Source organism: Gopherus flavomarginatus, chromosome 7 (genome assembly GCF_025201925.1).
Source record: "Gopherus flavomarginatus isolate rGopFla2 chromosome 7, rGopFla2.mat.asm, whole genome shotgun sequence".
Lineage (NCBI taxonomy): Eukaryota > Metazoa > Chordata > Testudines > Testudinidae > Gopherus > Gopherus flavomarginatus.
Genome location: NC_066623.1, coordinates 77105248 through 77129144, shown reverse-complemented (window position 1 = coordinate 77129144; position 23897 = coordinate 77105248). Strand labels below are relative to the sequence as shown.

General features: G+C 39.3%; 1 protein-coding gene across 1 annotated transcript in view; it reads right to left on the bottom strand.

Moving 5' to 3' along the window:
- The window catches only part of COL11A1 (collagen type XI alpha 1 chain), a 228243-nt gene that overhangs the window by 106286 nt on the left and 98060 nt on the right, over positions 1 to 23897 (bottom strand). The window contains exons 19-31 of the mRNA XM_050963625.1: positions 23211 to 23264; positions 23038 to 23082; positions 21663 to 21716; positions 21522 to 21566; positions 21075 to 21128; positions 20557 to 20601; positions 14670 to 14723; positions 11335 to 11379; positions 9865 to 9918; positions 9736 to 9780; positions 7671 to 7724; positions 6228 to 6335; positions 2840 to 2893 (exon numbers count right to left, since the gene is read on the bottom strand). Coding sequence (XP_050819582.1) covers positions 2840 to 2893; positions 6228 to 6335; positions 7671 to 7724; positions 9736 to 9780; positions 9865 to 9918; positions 11335 to 11379; positions 14670 to 14723; positions 20557 to 20601; positions 21075 to 21128; positions 21522 to 21566; positions 21663 to 21716; positions 23038 to 23082; positions 23211 to 23264 — 711 coding nt within the window. The remainder of the gene's footprint in view (positions 1 to 2839; positions 2894 to 6227; positions 6336 to 7670; positions 7725 to 9735; positions 9781 to 9864; positions 9919 to 11334; positions 11380 to 14669; positions 14724 to 20556; positions 20602 to 21074; positions 21129 to 21521; positions 21567 to 21662; positions 21717 to 23037; positions 23083 to 23210; positions 23265 to 23897) is intronic.

The window sequence follows — 23897 nt, the reverse complement described above, 5'->3', positions numbered from 1 at the left end:
GGGGGTGACCTGGGGTTAGAAAAGACCATTGACTTGACATAACTTACTTTCAAGTTATGGGAGATTAAAAATCACAGGCATGTTTGGTTTGGCCTGTCAATAAGGTAGTACTGGCCATATTCTGCTCAGTTTCCTGCTGCGATAGCTCATCTATCTTTGCATGCACAACATGTTAGTGTGTCTTTTTATTATTGGTTTAGCAACAGGTAAACAGCTAGCTAAAATGTAAATGGCCATAGTGTGAGAAAGAACTGCTCCATTCTCTTTGTAGCATCAACTAATATTTTCTCTATTTTGTTTTTAAGTTCTTCATGGTTTCCTTTTAATATACCTTATTTATGACAAGGCGTTCCATTTATCCACTAACTAAGCTGTCTTTGGGGGGCTCTCACAACCCCAGTGCTGATAGTTTTAGTGAACAGAGACAGAAGGAATTTCTCGCTTGAATTGCTTTCACCAGTTGTGATTCAGTGTATAAAACCTGAATAAAGTCTAATTTTGTATGAGGCCCCAAGTGTGCCCTTAAATAGGTGTGTTATAGTACAAGAGAGAAAAACTGTTCAGGCATTAGTATGAAAGGCTTAGCTATAAATATTTAATATACACAGTATTCTAAGTATTGAAGTATTCCTGCAATCAAGCTGATGAGGACTAGCTTTAAGGAAAATATAGTGAAATTATCTTATAATGGTACCTGTGCCTAAGAACTGCACACAGAAGCAAATTCATGCAAGGCAAATAAGTGGCAGAAAAAAAATCACCTTGAACCATCTACTGACTATTGGGACAGGACTTCTTATTTCCTTTAGACAACAATTATTGATTATATGCACCTTTGATTCCATCATCCTTTTTAATGTTGATTTCAACAGGACTATGGGTAGAAAAACATGCTACCCAACATGCATAAGGGTGGCCAAAGAACAGGCCCTGAGTGACTTGATGCATGATAGCAGTCCATACCCTTTCTAATCTGGTTGCCTAAACTTCATGGAATAGCCAACAGTGACTATAATTTGAATTAATTTCAGTTTTAATTTAACTTAATTTAATTTAACAAAATTCCCAGTGACATCTATATTGGAAAATATCCACCAATTTTCTTTGAAGTGTACTTCTTTTTTGTTCTTAATACTGAATAATGTAAAACCTCTTTGATCTTAGACATTTCAAAAGAGAACAAAAAGGAAGACTGAAATCTCAGACATTTAGGTTAAAAGGCAGAAGCAAGAAAGGATCTCTTTATCAAGAGTATTCGCCTTGAGAAACACTTTCCTTAGACAACTAGGGTCTATTTCATTAGCACAGAGTATTCAGTGAATAAATACTCTTAAGAGAGTTTACTTAGCAGAAATATAGGGCCAAATGGTAGGCTACAGACATAAAAAATACTTCAGTTAGTTATCCAGAAAGCGTTATCTCTGTCAAAAGAAAAATCACTAGTTCAAATTTGGAAGTAAGAACAGATCCCAGAATTTAGACTAGAGCAGCTGTTTTCATGCTATGGGGTGGGCCTCCCAAGGGAGATGTGGGAGTGTGTCAAGGGAGGCCCGAGCTGTGTGCTTTTTTTTAAAGAGCTCTGGCTGTCAATCCCAGGTGGCTGAGGCTAATATAGAAGGACCATAGGTGGCGGTATATGTACTTATGTGTAGGCGGGTGGGTGGCGGGGACATAAACTACTACAAAGACACAAAGAAGGGGGTCTGATCAAATAAATTTGAGAACCACTAGCCTAGAAGAAAGCTCAATATTTTACTGAGATGACATTCAGTCCTGCTAAAGAGGCAAGAGTTTTTCATTTATTGTACTATGCATTCCCAGCTGGTCTCATCTTTGACATATCTCTGAAGGTATGATGTAGAGGGGGACTTCCACAGACAACAGGAAATGTCCCTGACATTTTTAACATTCCCATTCCTGCCTAGTCTGAAAATGATTTTAATAGGTCTTTCTAACATTTGCTTAGTCTACACTAAACCATTTCTCAAAGATATGTTAAATTGATCCTTTTAAAATGTAATTTACCATTTTAAATCTTTATAAATAATTTAGAAACAGAACCAGCTAACACAGATATTTTCTAGTGGCGACAGAGTCTAAATGATACTTGAAGGAAGGACAACTGCAAAAAAAGAAACAAACAAAACAGGAATTGTGGACAGAAGGTAGGGGATTAACCCAGAAGAAAGAACAAAGCTAAGCATTCTGGTTATATGAACGTCAAGCAACAGACATCAGTCACCCTCTTAACAGAACAAAAGGGAAAATATGTGAAAGACAATATTGTAAGAGCCTAACTCCTATCTTTCATGGTGACACACTTGGAAGTGTGTTGGAGATGTTATCTGGCTCTTTCTGTAGCTAGTGGAAGATGGCAGAAACATAGCAGTGAGAGTCTAAGGACTATATCTGGGTCCTCAGACCATACTGCAAATTTCCATGAACACCAGTGTGAGTTCTGGGAGCAATATATGCCTTTTAGTCTTAAAGAAGCAGGAGTATCAGCAGTTGGATCTTTTTCAACAGTCCATGATGTGTGTAATAGTATATTGCTGGCACAGATATATAATGCAAGTAAGATTGGCAGGGGCTTAAAAGTTGTATGGTTGAGAGAAGGGGAAAACAGGTCCATAACAGTTGTTCATTATGGACCACTAACAGATTTTTTAACATAAATTAAAATATTATGGTCAGAAAAGACAGAATGAAAAACAACTTGGGGTTTGGATGCTCATGTCTTCCTTCCTTAAATATATAACTAACAGAACAGCTGCCATTGTGTTAATTTGTCCACAGCATATCCACTCTTGAGTGCCATAAATAAAATTAACTCATTTACCTTTGGACCTTGTCTTCCTGGATATCCTGGTAGTCCTGGAACCCCAAGTTTACCCTGAAATTTAAAAAAAAATATATTGTTTCTAGCAGTTCTTAGTAGTTTAGTCATAATTTTATTTAGAGTTTGTTTCCTTCCATAACAAATACAATCAAATATTTTATTAAATTTATCTTCACACTTCACCTATTTCCCTCCTGAGAACTGGTCAATTGGCTTTGTTTCCAAAACCTCAGTTCCAAGAATAAAATACTAATCTTGTTGAAATGGATGATGTTTTGCCATTGACTACAATGATCCCAAGATTTCACCCAAACACTCTTCCAACACTGTAATCTAGTGACGATGGCAACAAAACATTAACACACACTTTAACACAAAAGGCAATTCCCATAACAGGCCACTTCGTGCTCTTCATATTGTACCACATCATGGCTAATGTGTTTTCTTTATTTATAATCTCCATGAAAGCCAATGGATATTTGAAGATCAAGCTCTACAGGTTGTCTTGAAGAATTCTAAACTATCTCAGAAAACATCATTGAAAATCATAGTCCAAGAATAATCCAATATCACATAATATGTAGTGTGTTTTGAGAAAGATGGCTCTTTTCCCAGTATCAGAGAGGAAAATAGGCTGAGTAGATTGATGCTACTGATGTTACTAATTCTACTGCCTGAAGGTGGAAGGAGGGAACATTGCTGTGTTCAGATTTCGTACTGTAGGTCCCATTATAGTCTTAGGTAATAAAACAGAATGTGTGCTAATTTTTCATTTTCAAAAATAAGGAATAGTTGTTTTGGTCTCTAAGAGCCAGAGCCATTAGAGAAGAATATGAGTACTGTAAACACTCTTACAGTATTCCAGGCCATCACAATTTTGAAGTGGTCTCTACAGAAAAGATATGAGAATGGAACATAATCTTGTACTCCAGCAATAATCTGGGATGCTAGAAAAGAGATATGGGGGAGCTCCTGCCTGGAAAGTGGAATTTGACAAAATAAATGTGTGTTCTTAAAAAAATAAAGCAGATGAATAAAGATGCAGAATATAACTTATGTTAGTGAAAGTTTGTTTGTGCCTGGCAGGAGATATTATTAAAGAATAATTCAGCCATCTATAAAGATAACCACACTCACAGCTATATTCCACATCAAAAGCAGTTGAATGCCTTAGAAATATGTAAGGTAGCATCTCCTAAAAGAAAAGTTTCACAGCACAACATTGCATCACACTCTGATAAATTCAGTGGGAGTCTTGCTCCCAATTTCAATGGGAGACAGAACCAAGATGACTATTTGGAGTCTTTCTGGTGACGAGATCCTTTCTGCACATTTGCTCTTTCTTCAGTATGCTCAGCGCTGGCATTATTATTTGAGCAAATCGATCCCCTTCCTCCTTGGCTGTGGAGGATTCCCTGGCAGCAGGATCACGTGAAAGTGGAGAACACAGAAGGATGAAAGCAGTCTTCAGGATGTTGGGGAGTTGGACTGAGTTGGGCACCTTCTGCGTAGTGGGGACCTCCCAGTGAGTGGCAGAGGACAGGGCACGGATTGCTGCTGTTACATGGATCTTCCCTTTTTCCCACCCTCATGTTGGTATGGGAAGATGTTAGGGTCACAAAGGCTATTTTGTAATCTATTTATTTTCAGAAAGAGAAGATTAAGGGGTGACTTGATTAGGGTCTATAAGTATCTACATGGGTAACAAATATTTAATAATGGACCCTTCAGTCTCACAGAAGAAGGCGTAACATGATCCAAAGGCTGGAAGTTGAAGCTAGATAAATTCAGATTGGAAATGAGGCATATATTTTCAACCATGAGGGTAATTAACCATTGGAACAATTTACCAAGGGTTATGGTGGATTCTGCATCTCAGACAACTTTTAAGATTGGATGTTTTTCTAAAAGATAAATTCTAGGAATTATTTTGGGGAAGTTCTATGGACAATGTTATAGAGGAGGAACAGACTAGATGATCTCAAAGGGCACTATGAATCTAATCCTCACATCAGACCCATGAGGTTCCAGGGTTAAGTCCCATTACTTCCGTTTTAAAGATAGAGAAACTGATACAGAAAGGTGATATGACTTTCTTAAGGCCATACTGAGGTAAAGCCAGAATTAAAATTAGTGTGGGTCAGAAAAACTTTGATGAAACAATCTTCCATCAGAAAATGCAGTTCTGTCAACTGAAACACATCACACAATTGTGCTGATTTTGTCAAAATTTCATTTGCAGAAAAAAAGGTGTGTGTGGGGGGATAAGTTCTAACAATGTTGAAATGACCCATTTTGATATGTTGTGAACAAAACATTTAGATTTTTGTTTTTGAAAGGGCTTTTCATTTTGATATTGTGTGTGTGTGTGTGTGTGTGTGTGTATGTATGTATACTTTATTTTAGACAAAGTTAGAATCAAAACAAAACATTGTGATTTTGTCAAAATGAAACACAACCAATTGGACATGAAATGAATGAAATGAGATTCTTCTTTTGTGGAGAATTCTGAAATGTTGGGGATTCCAATTCAAAATGAAGTCATTGTTTGAAATCTCATAATCCTCTTGTGAAACAATTTCTGTGCTCCACACAGCTCTAATTAAAACACTGCACCTCCTGATTCCATCCTATATTCTCATCCCTCTACTTCTCTTCTACCACAAGCTTCCTCATTTTTGAGCTCCTATGTGTTACCTCTCTCCTGGCCCAGGCTACCCAAAACGCTGCACTGAAATGCCACTCTGACCTTTTACATACCATGCCTTCAATTCCCTTTTCCAGCTTCCTCTCTCTCTTTCTGTATTAGGTTCAAGATTATTCTCATTTTCAAGATTCTACATCGCATGCCCTCCATACACCTCAATGTTCTAATGCCCCACACTTTGTTCAGTCTTCCTTCTTAGTAGCACCTTGCTCTCCTTCTGCCACTCCTGATTTTGTGTTTTTTTGTCATGATACTCCTTATGCTTAAAACAACTTATCTCTTCCCATTCACCGTACAATTTCTGCTCCTTCAGATCTTCTGCGTAGCCTTTCAATGCCAAACTACTTTCCAGCACTGTCTCCATCCATGCTGGTGTCAAATTTTCTTTGAATCATATTTATCTTTGTTAGTTTAGACTGTAAACTCCTCAGGACAGGGCTTGGCTGTCTCATGTGCCAGGAAGTATTATGCATTTCTATGTATAGCTACAAAATAATAATTTCCATTATTTGTGTAGTTACTGAAATCACTCTAGTGGCTGCCCTCAGCAGCCATAATAACCTATCACTATCTGATAGCTAAAGGAGCTACTTTCAGCAGTACCGGCCTTTGGAGCTGAAGATCCTGGTTTAATCTCCATTATGAGGCAATGTTTCTTTACATTAGCTGTTGGTTACTAACCTTTTCACCAGCTTGCCCGGCACCTCCTGGGTCCCCTGTTGGACCTGCTCGACCTTTTGGACCTTCAGGGCCATCTTCTCCTCGTGGACCCAGTGGACCAACTTCACCCTAAAATTCAATATGCTATAAGTACAGAGCCACTGCCTATGTTCATACCAATACACTGTTTGCAATAGCAGGACTTCTTAAGATTTATTTTATAAAACAAACAATTACTTGAAAACTAATGTTAATGAAGATTAGGAAAAAATAGTAGTGTTTTTGTGCTAGTAACAGAATTCAAGTTGTGGGGGTTGGGCATGGGGTTACTTAAACCCAGGATAGGGGTGTATATTAACACCACTTTTGGAGGATCAGTGTGGCCCCCTGTGAAATATGGTTACATCATTTCCCCTGCACCAGCCAGAATCTGGCCCTGAAGGATTAATCTAGTACATTATACATGGAATGGAATTAGTGTGAAAATATGGATGCTTGGATAACTAATTAGTCTGCTGGTAATGTTAGCTTAAAACCATGAAGTCTGGGGCCAGAATCTCAGCTGGTGTAAACTGGTGAGCTCCACTGCAGTCAATAGAGTGATGCTGATTCCCACCATATGAGGATCTGGCCCTGTAACCGGGCAGCCTCACACCCACAGAGCCTCCTACTGGTCATCCTCAGGAATTAGCTCAGTCCAGTGTCCAGAGCGCCCTCTGCAGGCCGGTGATCCGCCTTTCCAGCTACTGGCCCCGTGTCCCGCCCTGGACCCAGTGCCCTTTTACAAGGGTGCTGCCCCCTGGCAGAGACCTCTTGTTCTCAGGGTCTCCCCTCCTTAGGGAACCCCCGCCCTCTATTCCCACCTTGCCTTAGTGTATGGCTACTGCCAGTCATTGTCTAGCCCCACACCCTGGGGCAGACTGCAGTATCAGCCAACTCATCACTGACAAAGGGGGGTTGGGACTTGCTGCCTTGGCCTACCCATGGATTGCCTCCTGCAACCCCCAGCACCTCTAGGCCTACAGCTAGGTTGCAGCCGGGGCTCCAGGCAGGAGCTCCCCAGCTCCTCTGCCTTCCCCAGCCCTGATCCACTTAGGCACTCAGTCTCCAGCTCCCCACAGCCAGGTCCATCTCCCTCTACAGCTAGAGAGAGAAAGTCTTTGTGCTCCTGGCTTCTCTGCCTTATAGAAGGGCCTGTTGCTCAGTTTGGGGCGTGGCCCTGGCTGCTGCCACTTCCCCCAATCAGCCTAGCCTAAAAGGCTGCTTTCTCCAGCCCCAGCCCTTATCCGGGGCTGTTTTAACCCTTTCAGGGCTGGAGCAGTGGTCCACCCTGCTACAGGCCCCAATCTACAGGTGTGCACTGTTGTTTTTTTTTAAAATGTAATTATAAATAAGATTAAAGTGATATTCACAGGCTAAAAGCTATAATTTCTAAGTACTATATTTTTCTATATAAATACTTACTCTGTCACCTTTAAGACCCATGTCACCTTTAAATCCTGGGAAACCATCTTCACCCTAAAGAAAGCACAATATATAGAAAAATATGTTTATTAAAAGAGATATTTTTACAAATGGAATGAAAACTTTAGGTAATCTGAGTGGATGAGCAAACCCACGAGGATTGAACACTGTACCTATCACAGATCAAAAAGTTGTCAAATGAAATGAAACTCTTCAACTGTCACAGTGAGGTCCCAGCTACTGAGAGCTAGAGGAACTTGATTTTAGTTCAGCTTGGAGGTGAGAGTGAATCCATGAACTAATGCTCTATGGCCCTACTCTGTTTTTGTTTGTTTGTTTTGTTTTTGGTTACCTACAGAGTTCTATTCACAGTCTATCGGTCAATGCAGAGTCATAACTCCCTTGTCAACTTTGGGACCACATGAGATCAATAATGGTGTGCCAGACTGATCGATTGCTCTACCTCTGTCTTCTCATGATGCTGTGCTTTTCACAGTAGTATTTAACTCCTCTAAATCAATTATGCCTATATGTAACAGACATATAAACTCCACTACAGCACATGTCCTGGAGTCTAAGGGGTTTCTATGTATTTGGTACATCAGTCTCAATTTTGAGGTGTGCACTAATGTTTTGTGTTATACAGCAGCTACCATCAAACAACTGTTAGGATCATACAGGGTACTAGGAGGTCTTTAATGTCTTTGGTCTTTAATGTCCTATTCAAAGAACCCAATGAACTACTGAGCACTGTTTATCTTTATATCTATTTATTTGTGGAGATACAGCTACATCATTATTTATCAATATGGAAAAGATCTGTTATTTATTTATCCTCATTGCATGTTTGCTATATTTTGAATAATAACTCATGTTTATATATGGCTTGGTCATATAGTGAAGAAGGTTATTATAATGAACAAAATTGTATTGCAGAATTTTATGGGCAGCCCTGAAACAGCCAGCTGGATTAATTAAACTGAGATTTATAAAAGCATGAAACTCTTTTCAGGGACTTGATCCTGCAGGCAGATCTCCAATACTGATGTCAAAGGCAGTTTTCAAGCGAGAACCTTCAGTCCTGAAAAATAAATGTGCACTCTGTGGTAACAGAGCAATAAGGCCAGATATGCCTGTGTGAGATGGTTGTTTAACTGCAGTTCTGGGACAGACTGACTCTGAAACTTGTGCATCCATCCCCAGAAGGATCAGCTCAGGGCAAGGATTCTCCAGTGGGATACAGTTAGCACACCGGTTCTTATGCCACTCCTCCCCTGCCTGCAGTTATAACAATGAAGAAAGAGGTAGGGCTAGGATATCCCTACGACAATCCCTGGCTGGGGTTTTGGCCCCAAGGGGTCACTCGAAGCTAATGGAGGTTGCAGCAGCCAGCGTGTGCTCTAGGTTCACGCAGGGGGACTTGCCCTGCATATAGTAGCAGCAGCAGATTCGGGAGAATGCAAAGATGAGTTTTAATCACATTTGTATGTACATTCCCTATTCGCGCTGTGCACGTTTTTGCCATAGCAAAGGATCTGGCCTATTGTCTGCATTTCAGCCACCAAAATGTCTGGAAGCCAATGGAAGGTTTGGGTGTATAAGAAATACAGAATCTAGTCTATAGAATGAATCATAGTAATGAAAGTAGTAATTGTCACAAGTGTCGTGGATGTGACAAGCTTCTAGGGATCCACTATTGTCAGCGGGGGAAAGAGGGAAGGCTAATTCTCCACTGCCCTGCACCTTGTGTGTAGTCAGTTACACCTGTGCAAAGTGGGTGCAAACTGCTATTGCTCTGATCTGGTAGAATTTTACATCCATTTTACACGGATGTAAATAGCTATGCAAGGTGCAGGGCAGTGGAGATTCAGGCTTGGTACGTTCCCCAAAAGTAACCACTGCTGGGGAAATGTGATGGTGAAAAGTAACCACTGCTGGCTGGGGACAACACTGCTTGTGGGAAGGAAATAAAAGATGTAGTGCTGAAAAAAGGAGACCCTTTTGTTTACTGGAACACAGAAAAACACTATTTGTTTAACAAAAGCAAGTCCAATTCTATGTTTACCTTTTCACCTTTGGAGCCCTTGAGACCACGGACACCATCAGCTCCCTGTAGAAAGCAATGAGAAAATGCCTCACTGTACATAACCAGAAAGTTTCAAATATTCAGATTTTAAAAAAAAATGAATCATACCTTCACACCACGAGGACCAGGATAGCCAATTGGACCCTGAGGACCTGGAGGCCCCTAAAATACATTGGATTAGAAAAACTCTGTATGTTAGTCAGTTAACAAATAGTTTTCTAAGTACGATCCACTTACCTTAACTATATCACAAGTAGTCTAAAGGAAGACATTGGAATAATACTGGGCAGACAGGCTTTTCTGGCTGACTGCCCCCCAAGAAAACTTGTGGGAATATCAAAGCGCTTTTCAGATTTTCTGTGGATCTATTTATGGTTTTGCTGTGGATTTATACTTTTAGAAATTTCAAATGAAAGTGACGTGCTAAAAACATCAACCCACAACATAAATAATCTGAAATTATGATAATTTTGAAAATGTAAGAACACACCAGTTTTAATGATGTCTGCACAGGGCAGAAGCTATGTGTTAGCTATAAAGACATAAGAGTATATCATTCTACTAGCCCTTCCCCAGCATTTAAAAAAAAATCTCATAAATGTACATTCTGTGCCATACTCTACTCTCATATAGGCATCTGCTATTCCCATATATACAGATCTTTCAGAATCTGACTCCTTTTTTCAGTGTTTACATTTTCCTTAGAGTAATAAATCAATCAATCATGGTCTCTTTTAAAAATTCCCCAAAGTTAACAGGGTCTGATTTAAATAAAAAAAAATGCAACATTTAATTGATACTGACTGGAGATTTTGGGGCATTTATTGTTTCCTGAGGATTTTTTTAAAATCTATTTCACTACACCTTTGCAAATATAAAATTAAGAGAGAATAAACCTTTGTTACTTTAGTAGTACATCCTGTTTCATAATACTTCCTGGCCTCATAATAATAAAAAAAAAGGCCCCCAAACATGTAATAGATTGCAGGATAAAGGCCAGATACTTATACCCTGATTTATACTATTTATAATGTATAGTACTTTACTCCGTTGTCTTCAGTAGGACTACTTGGGAAGTCGTGTGTTATTCAGCATGACTGGCCTTAACAGGGCAGCGAGTTTTATAAACGCTTTAAATATTTCACAGCAATGAAGAAATTATTTTCCACTGACTTGCTGTAAGTGACTGAAAAATCTGTTGAATGTGTGTGTTTTGATACACCCTCCTAACAGAACCTCTCAATAGTCCCCACAAGTAGCTTACAGTATAAAACTGCAAACTCAAAGAAGTTGCAAATTATCTGTCTGAACCATGTAACAGTTTATTAAATCCTGAGTAAACATGAATAAATATAAATAGAGTGCCCTGGTAAAGTAAAACTGCTTGTGGAGTTCACAGATTGGTACTCAATAAATAGGATTGTCAGCACACACACACTGTGAATGGGTGGTGCATTTTCTATCACTTATGTTCCCAATAGCAGTAAGAGCAACAGATTACATGGTTGACAAATTTACTAAATAAACAAATAAATTAAAATTGAATAGACATACGTTTATGGAAGTTCTGAAACTTACCAAAGCACCTTTCTCTCCAGACTGACCCTCTTTACCAGGATGACCCTGATTACAGAAAGAAAAATATTTGTTGGAAAATATGCTCTTTGTGAAAAACAATTTATTATACAACATAAATTGTTTTAAATAATTGAATATCACCATGACCCCAAATCCAACCCTGATTCTGTACTACAGCATGAAAAATACATCTTTGATTTTGAGGAGAGATTTACTGTTTTAATATATAACTAGGTTATATAACAAAGAGAAATCTGGACAGTAGTTATATTGATGTGAATGTATTAAGCAACATTTTGATCAACTGCAGGAGTCTTTTATTCTAAAATACGCTCAGATTTGATTACTACAGTATTTTGAAAGAGCTACATGATACAACTTCATGCAGAAAACCCTAAAGCATATAAAAAGGTTACAAGTGTTCTCTGAGAGACCTATAAAGAGATTGATCTAGTCTTATTTATAGCATTAATTAAATTCTTTTCTTTTAAATCATTGCTTACTTTTAAAATAAAACTTGAGGGTTGAAGGCTGCTACTGTTTACATTCTATATCATTATAGTTATATAAAGCTCCCTCTAGAAATGTAGCCCAAGAATTAAGCTTTTGTGGGTGTGTGAGAGAGAGAGAGGGAGATCACTCAAAAGATTAATTCTCACTGTATTTCTAATGGGAGACAGCATTAATTATTTTTTATCTGTCATCAAAAATTACACTAAAGTGAAATTAAAAATGTTAATGGTGGACTACAGTATGAGGAAATCAGGAAGTAACACTTTTTCTACTTTGTGTACATCCACTCTTATTTGAAGGGTATAGTAAATCTTTAGTTTTGCTGTGCACATAGCCACTTCTTAAATATTAACTTCTTTGTGGTATTAACTTCCAAAAAGTGTTTTCAGTATGTCAAATCATATTTTAAAATACCTGCCAATCCTTAACTGATAAACGTCTGATTTTTATGTTTAGTGTGCTAGCTAGTAATATGAATTTAAATATGCTATTAATTAATGGTATATATATATAGAATATCTAGAATATCACTTATCTATCCATGCATTCTAGAATATTGATTAGAAGGATGAATATCAGATAGCTAGAAACAACTTATTGTCTTGCTCATCTCACACAGCATTAGCATTTTTTTTTCAGTTTTACTCAAACAAATACATCTTGGTTTGAAAATCTGAAGTAATCTTCAAGCAGATGATCATATTGTGCACAAACTTATAACTACTTACCCTGCATGGAAAGTCTGTGATTCTACAATGCTACTTCTGTTGGGGTGATGCTTAGTTTCAGTGACTTAACCTGCCTGCCAGACCCTTCAAAACACATACATAAGGTAGGGAGATGACTGTCTAGGCAGATGGTGGGGTGCAGACAGTGGTTCATGTACAAGCATGCACACACACATACACATGGAAACACATGACTACCTGGGCTTATTCGTTCTTCACTGTGTTTGTCTTTATTTCTGATTTTTATGAGTAACAAAATGCAGGTTTTCAAATACCAGTGATGTAGTAAGGGCTGAGAGTTTTCAGAAGTGAGAAAAACTTGCCTAAGTGGACAAAAATTCAAGTCTAACTGGAATCTCCAACAGTGCCATAATATGCATTGCCAACAGTCTGTATGGATGTGCTACAATTGCAGGCAAAAGGGAGATTGACGGTCATGGATACAGTTCTGTATCCATATGTTCATTTTCCCAGTTTAATGCCCCTGGGACAATGTCTATAGTTCTTAACCTTGCAAAATTCCTGTTGAGGTCATTGAGAGTTTTGATTGGAATTTGACCTAGGAAAGGGGGAAAGATTATTATATGAGAAAATGGCATAGTGGGGAAAGGACTGAGGGGAGCAGTATGAGGACTTATGAGCCCTTCAGTTAAATGGCCCTTATTGGTGGTAAAACCATAAACATTTTGATTTAAAAAAGCTCTCTCTCTCTCTCTCTCTCTCTCATCTGTCATTAGGAGCACTGGTTTTATAGTTACTAGGTTTAGGACCTGATTTTGAACAGTAATGTGAGTAATTTTATTCATGTCAGTATCATTGTTGGGTCTTCATTGAGTTTAGTGCAGCTACTCACATGAATCCAGTAACTCTGGGGGTAAGTGCTTACATGAAGATGAGTTTCCTAATGTTCAGAAGATTCTTATTCTGGCAATGCTCTGCCCCCATGCAGAACCTGAAAGTGTGGGGTCCATCCCTTGATATGCTCTGATTAGGAGCTGTTAGGAAGGAATATGTAGCCAGCTTTATGCCAGCTGAGAAAATCCCTAAATCAAGAGAGTTTCCTGGTGATCATAGGTGCATACTTTATCCCTGTTGTGGGGCAAATGCCTCACTCCTGGAGAACAGGGCTTAAAAACAGTCAAGCTAGGCTGATTGGGGAAGCAGCCACAGCTGTGGCCAGTTCAATCAGGGCCCAGCTGGCCCTTATAAGAGGGCTGTGGGCCGGGAGCTGAGAGAGGAGTCTCACTCTAGCCCTGGAGTGGGAAGGGCCTGGGAGCTCAGGGTACCAGGGGTAGAGCAGGGCTGGGGAAAGGCAAAAGGAGATGGGGAGCTCCAGCCTGGCAAATCCCCAGCTGGCAGGCCTTGCTAAAGGCAAAACAGGTCCTGGGGTTGCAGAGGTGTAGCCTGGGGTTAGGCAGAGGCAGCTGGTCCAGCCTCCTTGCCAATGATGAGTGGCCTTTACAGACTGCAGTTTGCCCCAGTGAGCGGGGGCTAAACGATGACTGGCAGTAGCCACTGAGGCAACGTGGACTTAGAGGGTTGAGGGTTCCCCAGGGAGGTGAGACCCGGAGAGTGGGTACTGCTGGGGTAGAATCCCGAGGTATGCAGGTACCGGGGTCTGGGAGGGACATGGGGCCAGTAGCAGGAGAGACACCAGCCTGCAGAGGGCACTCCATATGCTGGAAAAGAGCCAATTCCAAGACAACCAGTAGGAGGCACCGCACGAGTGAGTCTTGCTTCGCTACAATGATCCATTTACACTATCACATTGACATAAATGAGACAGTGGATCTGATCCACTGTATGTCTCTCTGTCTATTGGCTTATCATAGCATGTCAGTGCAGATGTTGCAATCATGATTGATTATCAAGGTACACATTTCTAAAGGGCTTCAGCAAATCTTAGCAGCCCCCTAACTTTAATAATGTCTCAGGTTCAAATAATACAGAGGTATACACAGGCTTTACAAGTTTGTTCCCAACTAAGAGTGCTGCTTCTTTTCTTCTTGTAATGCACTACATTGCATGCAGTGACCCAAAGCTGCATACTGATTTTTAACAGAATTTAGACATTCAAAAGACAAAATTACTTACAGAAGGCCCATCAGACCCAGCAAGTCCCGGAAGGCCAGGCTTGCCCTGTGGTCCCTAAAGACAACAAAAAGGATACATTTTAGGAATAATATTAAACAAATACGTTGCTCAAACTAAAATAGGTTGCAATAATCAAATTAACTATGAACAAAAAGAAATATGTTAAAGCATACAAAGTGATGGGGGAAAAAAATAAGAGTGTTCCAAAAGCTAGAGACTTAGATTCTGATTTCCATTACCCCAGTGTAAATCCATAACAATTCCAATGAATTCAAAAAAGTTACTCTCAGTGCTCACTAGTGCAAACAAGAAAGGAACAGAGGAATTGCCATATGGCATCAGACCCATGGTCCATCTAGACCAGTATCCTGTCCAAGAAGGATGGAGCAAGAAACCCCTCAGCTGACAGATACTGAATAATCTGTTTCTAATAGTTGGAGACTTAAGGCCTGAAGCATGAGGTTTTATCTCCCTTCCAAAATTTGTTATTAATATTATGACTGAATATTCATATGAACAGCTAATCCTTCTTTGAATCTTTCCAAGTTGTTGGGTTCAGCAACATACTGTGGCAATGAGTTCCACAAACTAATTATGCATTGTGTGGAAAAAAGTATTTCCTTTTGGATTCTCTTCTGGCTTTAAATATTTCAGCCAGATACAGTTGGATACTGAAATACTTGCTCCACCTGAGTACTGGCCATACCTCAGAAATATCCATTTTTAATGTTAAACTAACTTGCCTTTTACCTCAAAAAGTGTGAGATTCCTATAACCATGTTAATCATCAAAACAGAACTGTCTGAAGTTAGATCAGAGAGTAGTAAGCAGCTGCTTTAGCATGAATGAGAAAAACTAATCAAAAGCATAAGTACCTGGGAAGGAAATTAGTTAGAAAGGACAGATGAGGGAGAAGGAATAACATGTTGTTTCCCAGTTAAACTGAGGTGATGAAATGAGGAAAAATAACATCAGGAAAATAATGTTCATTTACAGAATTCTATGAAAAACTTCAGCATCAAAGTACATTCAGATTCACCATTCACCAAGTTTTCAGGTATCAGAAGGGTAGCCGTGTTAATCTGGATCTGTAAAAGCAGCAAAGAATCCTGTGGCACCTTATAGACTAACAGACGTTTTGGAGCATGAGCTTTCGTGGGTGAATACATGCATCTGAAGAAGTGGGTATTCACCCACGAAAGCTCAAGTTTTCAGATTCACCATAATTTTAACCAACTTTCCTTTTTGAAAATGTCTCGAAATACAATGAATATGCGAATTAGAAAGATGTAAAAATATGTTTATTTGGGTTGTAAGAGAGAAGATGATTGAGTAAAGTAGAGGCCATTGGAAAAATGCATTGTTGTTCACAAAGTATCATTGAGCAGATAAGAAATGAAAGGCACAAGGAGGAAAAACAAGGAAAAAATTACATTTAGAAATGGACCATAGCAGTTATGATGGAAAGAATGTACCCATTGCACATATCATTCACCTCTAAAATGTTACACAAAGACATGAAAGGAACAAGTGGAGAAAAATAATGTAGTGTTCACTCTGCAAAGTAATGTACAAAGAACAGAAAATGACAAAGGGTGAAATCCTGGCCCCACTGAAGTCAATGGCACACTCTCTTTGACTTAAAGGGGCCAGGGTATCACCCAGAATCCAGAGGAGGCCAGAGGCAGTAGCATCTAAAGTTGCAAAGCAAGAACAATTTGAATGATGTAAGTGAGTCCACAGTCCAGGGATGAGAGCTGGCTGTTCATTGGCTTGCACTGTTTCAAACACAAAAACAGAGCTACAATTAGAGGGTAAATTGTGTGCATGGCAGGACAGAATGTGACTCTTTGGAAATGAAAGGTTTGCTGATGATCTTCAAAGAGTCATAAGAGATGTGTTTGTCCATCCGTCAACCAAAAACCATGTTATATAACTAGAAATTTTATTAGAACCAAAACAAAAACAAAAAAAAAACAGGTTGGGTCATAGACTCTAACCTAAGTCTACACCACATTAGAGCAGCAAAGCAAATTGGCAACATTCGTTCCTAAGGGTTTCAAGAATATGTAGCCCAAACAAAACAAAATGATACTTTAATCACAAATGCATTATGAAAACCTATGTGAATCACAGAATCAACCTAGAATGAACATCAACAGACCAAATTAAAATTAGTAACATCCAAGCCATCATTGCCCAGGGCAATTTACATTAGCTGGATAATGACAAATGCATCCTCTTTTTGTTGGACATTTTTCTTATTTAGTACCCTCATGGCATCACAGCATTCATCAACTGCAACACCTACAAAATCGTCAGTGTCCTTATAGTCTTTGTCCTGGTCCATGTCCAGTCTGTAGCTGTGCCCACTCTCAGTACACAGGCTTACCAAAGAGGAAACGAGATCAAACAGGCATTCCTGTATTAGTGCCAGGCATTGACCTAAGGTTGCTAGGTTTCTAATTAGTCATCTGGGTATATTCTGGTATGCTGGCAGCAATATGATTGATGCTGGATTTTTTACATTCTCATACACTTATACCTCTGAGAAACTTTTCTCACATAAGTAGTCCCATTGATTTCACTTGGACTGCCCATGTGAGTAGAGTTACTCCTGAGTTCCTTTTTAGGACTGGGCCCTCAAGAATGAGTAATCTTGATGGATTGGCTGTGCTGAATATATTGCATCAAATCAATTCAAACTTTAAAGAAAATCTCCATCTATTAGTGGGAGGCCTGATTCTAAGAGAGAGAGCACCTAAAAATTTGTTATGAAACTTTTGAGAGGGAAAAGTTTAGCAGGTTCAGATGGGGGAAATTTTTGATGTGAATGAGTTTGAGCATAGACAGGTAATGGTGTGACTGGGTTTGGACAAGGAAAGCTTTCAGTATCGGAGGGAAAGGTTTCTATCAATATTTAAAATGTCACTGTTTGGTCCTCCAATATCAGAGATGCCAACGTGTAACATATTGGATTCATTTAAATATTTAGATGCAAGCAGGGGAAATTTTAGGTGCCAGTATATTAGCAGACAAAACTTTAGATGTTGGTGAGTTTCACATGGAAAACTTTAGAGGTGACTCTGGAAAGGGAAATCATTCTATGGGAGCAAGTTTGGGTTGAAAAATGTCCTTTTAATATTTCACTTGCCAGAAACTCCTCTCGTAAAATTGACTTGTGCAAGGTAATTTGTACACAGAAAAGTTTCTAGGTGAGTAGACTCCTGCAGACATTGCGTATAAAAGTTAATTTCCTGAGTGGCCTGCATTCTTCCTTCTCTTCAAGTGCCATTCCTCTGTTCTGGCATAACCAAGTCCAGAATCCTTGGTCTGCAGTCCCTCCCAGTAGGCCCAATTGGGGCAATTATTCTGAGATACTCAGGGACAATTATGGAACTTACAGATATGGTGTTTTTAAGATGACTCGGTATATGTTGAGTGTGTAAGCACTACATGGACTGGAACAACAGAGTGTGTGTGTATGGACTCGGGATGTCAGACTTACTTTTGCATAGGGCAGCTGAGAGAGGAGAACATGCTCCCTTCAGCTCATGAAGTTTATACTGCACAGCCAATATGCTCTGAAGTCTATACAGCATATAAAGCCTTATGCACCTAAGTATTTAATTTACTGAAGTCATCTTCCTCTACAGGCCCCACACAAGTTGTAATTCTTGTGCTTGGCATTACACTGTCTGTGCTTCCACATGGGTAACAGAGACGCCAAAGGGAGTGGGAACAAGGCAGGGCATGGCCCTGTTCTTTCCACTCATCACCAGCTCACTGAATGGATCTAGGACACTGGCTGGAGTATGCTGCATCTTGAAGAGGTGTAGCAGTGAAGAAAGTTATCTTGCATTCTAAGGAGTTCCACTAGGATTTCTGTCCCTTGTGGTGGTCTGACTCCACCCTGCAAATGCAGGGTTATGTCTTTAAGGTATGATTTTTTAAAAATATTCTTTGACTAAAGTTGAAATGTAACACATTCCATATCAACTCAACTCCTGTCTCTATGATGTTTTGGGAGGGTACGTAGCCTACAGAAATGTATATAATGCTGGGTGGGTGCAAGATGGTTTCTATCCTGTAGGGAGAAACTAGCAGAAATAACAATGAAGATCGAAGGTTGGATTTTTTAATATGAAATGTGACACCTGTCACTGCTCCAGTACATTTATTTAAGAGATGTTATTATCTTTGGGATATCTACCTTCCCTTTTTTAACCCAGGAATGAACATAACAGATCTACCTAGCAGTAAGTTACAATGTAACAAAGCAAACAAACTGGTTTGCAGCTCATTTGAATATTAAACTCAAAAACAGAAAAGACTGCCAAGCCAAGAAAACTCAAAAAATAAGGTAAGTATATGGATAGGTAGGAAGCAAGTGAAGTATATCACACCTTTTTAACCTATTTATCCTTGTAATCTCTATTATAATGGCTAATGAACCATCCCCTAAGTGAATCACTGTTGCGAAAAAGCCCATAAACAATATATTGTAGGTGTTACATATAAAAATATAATTAGTTTACACCTCTAAGCTATCTGATATAGATGTCAAGGATAAAATATGAACAACTATGGGATAAAAGACTTAAAATCAGAGCAATTCCATGCAAGAACAGATGAGCATGCAAGGACAGTTCTTGCAATTCTCACTCATGCAAAACTATAGTGGGAGTTTTGCTCAAATGTAGACGGCAGGATTCATAGAATTTCATGGATGGAAGGGACCTCAGGAGATCATCTAGTCTACTCCCCTGCTCAAGGCAGGGCAAATTCCCAGACAGTTTTTTTTTAAACCACAGTTCCCTAAATGGCCCCCTTAAAGATTGAACTTACAATGCTGGGTTTAGCAAGCCAATGCTCAAACCACTGAGCTATATTATTTCTCTAAGAAATATATATAACTCAGGGGAGGGGAAAAAGCTTTTTTACTTCACATAGTTGACCTGTACTTGGCACTTCAGAAGCATAAAAATAGTCATGTTATATGAAAGAAACAAGTCAAGATAAAGTGGCAGAGACCACGTCTTATAGCCCTGAACCTCTGATAGCTGAAAGGCATGGTATGCATTCATGATTGACTGTGGAATAAATATGTTGTGGACACAGCCATCTTCCGAGAATAACATTCTGGGGAAGACAGGCAGGTAGGATGTCTGTGTATTGTTTCCTAAAATCCCCCTCAATCCCTCCCACTAAGAAGCTGAGATACTAGAGCACTAGAAAGATATTAAACCATGAATGAGAAGGAAACCAGAGTGGAATCAATTGGGGATCTAAAAGAAGAAAGGAGACAATTACTAGGAGTGTGAAATTTGAAACGGACATAATTAGAACTTGCAGCAGAATATTACTGCTCAGGAAACACAAGGATAAACAAATAGGGCATTATTCTGATCTAAATTATACCACAGTTACTCCAGAGTTATGCCAATGTATCACTAGCGTAAGTGAGAGCAGAATCAGGCCCTCAGTTTAAAGAAAGAGGTAGATTTTTAAAAATATAGGAGATGAGAGAGAATTTTATTTTATAGAAAATACATTTAAATTGGAAAAACTTTTTTTTGTAGCCCAGCAGTCTATTTGTATTTAATCATGTACAGTTTAGTGCTATGGGACAAATTATGATCCTAGTAACATCAGCATGAATAAAGAGTAAATTCAGGAAGTTACACTGGTGAAAAAATGGTGTAAATGAGAAGAGAGTTAGGCCCATATTGTTCATTACTTTACTTGGTGGTTTTAGAGAATTTTGCTATGTTTGAGAACATAGGTATCCAATATCTAAACAAAAAGAAAAGCCCTTAACCACTTAACCAGAAGTTGTTACACAGATACACTGATTACGAAATACCAGAATAATCTTATAACTTACTTTTTCACCAGGAGCTCCAATAGGACCTTGTGGACCAGGAAGCCCCTATTAGAAAGAAGCCAGTGTGTGAGAAATCAGGAATAACAATATATGTACATTTTCCCTATTAAAGAGCCCTCATTAATCTGTTTAAACATAGTGGCAAATATAAAATATATGTGTGGGTATTTTTTTAAACCAGTTAGATAAGGACCTTTGTGTGAGCCTTTTGCACAGGCTACTATTCTGGCATCAAGTCTGTAACAGGATCCTATTCAGAACCCTCCTACAGGTGTGGCCGTTCCTGCTGGCATTCCAGGAACACTGAATGAGTCATTTTTCTTGCAAATGAAAAAGCCCTCTGCAGGCTTGCTTTAAAATTCTGCTCCCACTGTATTATGTACATTTTCAGCATTATTTATAAAATCCTTCATGCTTTATCAATCCTGCATATGAAAAGCTAACCTTATGCTAGTCTGTATTCATTAAACATTTGTTTAAAGGAATGTGATGTAACCTGTGAGTTACTGAACACTTACTTGTGGACCTGGGATTCCTTGTTGACCAGGAGGTCCTGGTTCCCCTTGAGGACCCTACCATGCAAAAAATACAGAGGCATTAAGTTTGGGCTTCTGTGTTACAAATCTTCATTCTCAGGCTTAAAGAAATATAAGCATATCTCTGTGTTGTCCCTCTTTTAAATCTACCAACTAACTGTCTCTCTAGTCTGATTTTAAAATTAATTTATATCATCAACATTTTATTAATGTGGGGCTAATTCCACCCATACACCCTGAGAGCTGGAGTCTGAGGGTTCAAGAGGTTAAATGAGGGCAGAATTTAGGTTTAAGCAGATGGTACACAAGGCTGTTCTCTTCAATATAACATTGAGAGCAATCTGAATTTTAGATTAAACAGTGACGGGGATAGGGAAGGGGAAGGATTTTGACAATCCCAAACCTCTGTTTCCCTAATTATCTACCTACCAAGTTTCCTTTTGGACCTGGAGGGCCATCAACACCTGCAACACCCTGCAACAAGAACAAAAATAGAGGTAACACTGGGCAGAATTATTTTTTACTGGAAATTGCAAATCTAAAATACCTCACTCTTTATGCCATACGTACAGGTTGTCCTGGGGGACCAGGTGTGCCCCTGGGGCCCAATAGTCCTCTTGGACCCTGAAGAGAAGACACAATTCATATTAAAAATGTAAGCACAATTCCTCCTTACAAACAGGTAGGCCGCAGGAGTAGGATGGAGGGAGGCAATGAAGCCCAACAAAAGGATTCACTACTACATGGGATCCTCCTGACCTCTGCCCTGTATCGGTAGCACAATATGGGTTGAAGACACCTTTTGTCAAGTAGCTCTGTCTCTCATACCAGAGAAAAGTCACAGGGGGAGATTTTCGCCCTGCCACTGCTTTGAAAACTAGTGCAGCACGTTCCACAGTCACTTGATCTGAGTGCCGAATATTTATGTATTTAATGAAAACAAGGTGGTTTTAATGATTTCTGTCATGTTCTGTATTGCAGTGGAAAGTGCTATCTTGGCAGTAAAATCTCTGCTAGATAGCTGAAAATTACTCATTTGGAGTCTTTCTCTTTATAATAAACAAATGAAAACTCTTCCACAAGCAGAAGGGCAGACCTGCTCCCACAAGCAATTCCACTGAAATCAATGGGACCATTCTTCTGAGGCGGGGGAGCAAAATGTGTTCCCTAGTATTATTTTTAACTTCCCACAGTGTAAGTGCATTTTGTTTTTCATTATTTGTGTCATCAGACACTGTGGCTGAAGTAGACAGGCCTCATTCTCCTCTTTGTTTCCTCATATGTAAAGAGGATGCAAATTACTATCATTCTGACTCAGTAGCATTTTACACCCACTTTGTATCTGGAAAGGGCATATGTCAGATATTTAGGATAAAATTATCCTTTCTGAGCCAGGCCCTGGATCTCTTGCCTGCACTGCAGACCTCTGTTCTGCAATGACGGCACCAGTGGAATTCCTACTGATATCAGTGGAATTCTTGGACATGTAACAGTTGCGAAATATACAATAAAGAGGAGCAGTGTGGGCAAGGGGAGGGGAATTCGGGTGAAATTTTGCAGCCAAATATTCACAAAAAGCAGACTATTGTGAAAGATCGCTAGAAGTTTCAATAGACTGACTATGTCCTCACTGTCCTCATGTAAATCAAGAGCACGTCCACTGAAGTCAGTGCAGTTGCGCCACAGTAAATGAGATAAGGATCAGGTCCAGTGATTCTGGAAGTTGTGTACGCTGGACTGAATTCATCTGTGAATAATTTCAGTCATGTTAGTGGAGTTACACCCCAGAAGAATCTAGCCCATTGTTTACTCTCCATACAGAACTGCCACTTTTTTCCCTCTGGGAAAAGCTCTGTAGAAATGAATGAAAATCTTAGAGTGATTTTGTTCTGCAAAACTGTCAGCGTGCATACCAGAAATAGAATAGTGAAAAAGCTTTGCTTACAGCTTCACCTGGGAGACCTCTGGGTCCAACTTCTCCATCTTCTCCCTGTCATTATTAAAAGGAATAGAAGGTTTACTGTGAAGAGTATACATCACCAAAATATTCCTCTTCTGGGAGGACTTGCTTTAGATGTTATTGTGTGTATTAGTGAGCTGAAGTTATTAGTAACATACTCTTGTTCCGTCTTCACCGGGTGCACCAGGAGGTCCTTGTGGGCCACGATCTCCCTGGAGAATTAAGAAAGCCGTATTAAAATAATGCAGGTTCCAACTCTGGCTGCGAACAACAAGAGATGGGAAAGTGAAATACCACTTTAGCTGCATAATGGTATGTCAGAACATCTCCACTGTAATAGCAAACAGGTACAAATCTACATATTACTTGGCAGAAGTTTTTGTTTAGAGGTGAAACCAAAATCTTTTATCAGATTAATGTGAGGAAGGATTAACATTTCAGAAATGTTCAATAATCATATCATCATTACTGCATGTAAGGCTGGGTTCTGCCATAAGAACATAAGAATGGCCATACTGGGGCTTTTCAGGCATACGTACACAGAGCCTTAGCAGATTTTGGACCGATATGGTTAGGATTTATTGTTCTTTTCTCTTTTTTAAAGAAGGCCAGTGTGCTGCATAACTTAAACACAACTGATTGAGCTCTTTTAAGAGAGGGGATTTTTAATCAGTGATCTTCTTGTAGGACTGAATAAAAGTGTTCATGCTGATTCTTCTAGCTTTAGACGTGTTTCCAAGGTGCTGACCACAGCTGTGAATCCTAGAAAAGTTATATGAAATCACTCTTGAGTGTCTCCTTTCTCGCTCTTTTTCTCCTTCAGAGTGCTGCTGGGGAGGTTTCAG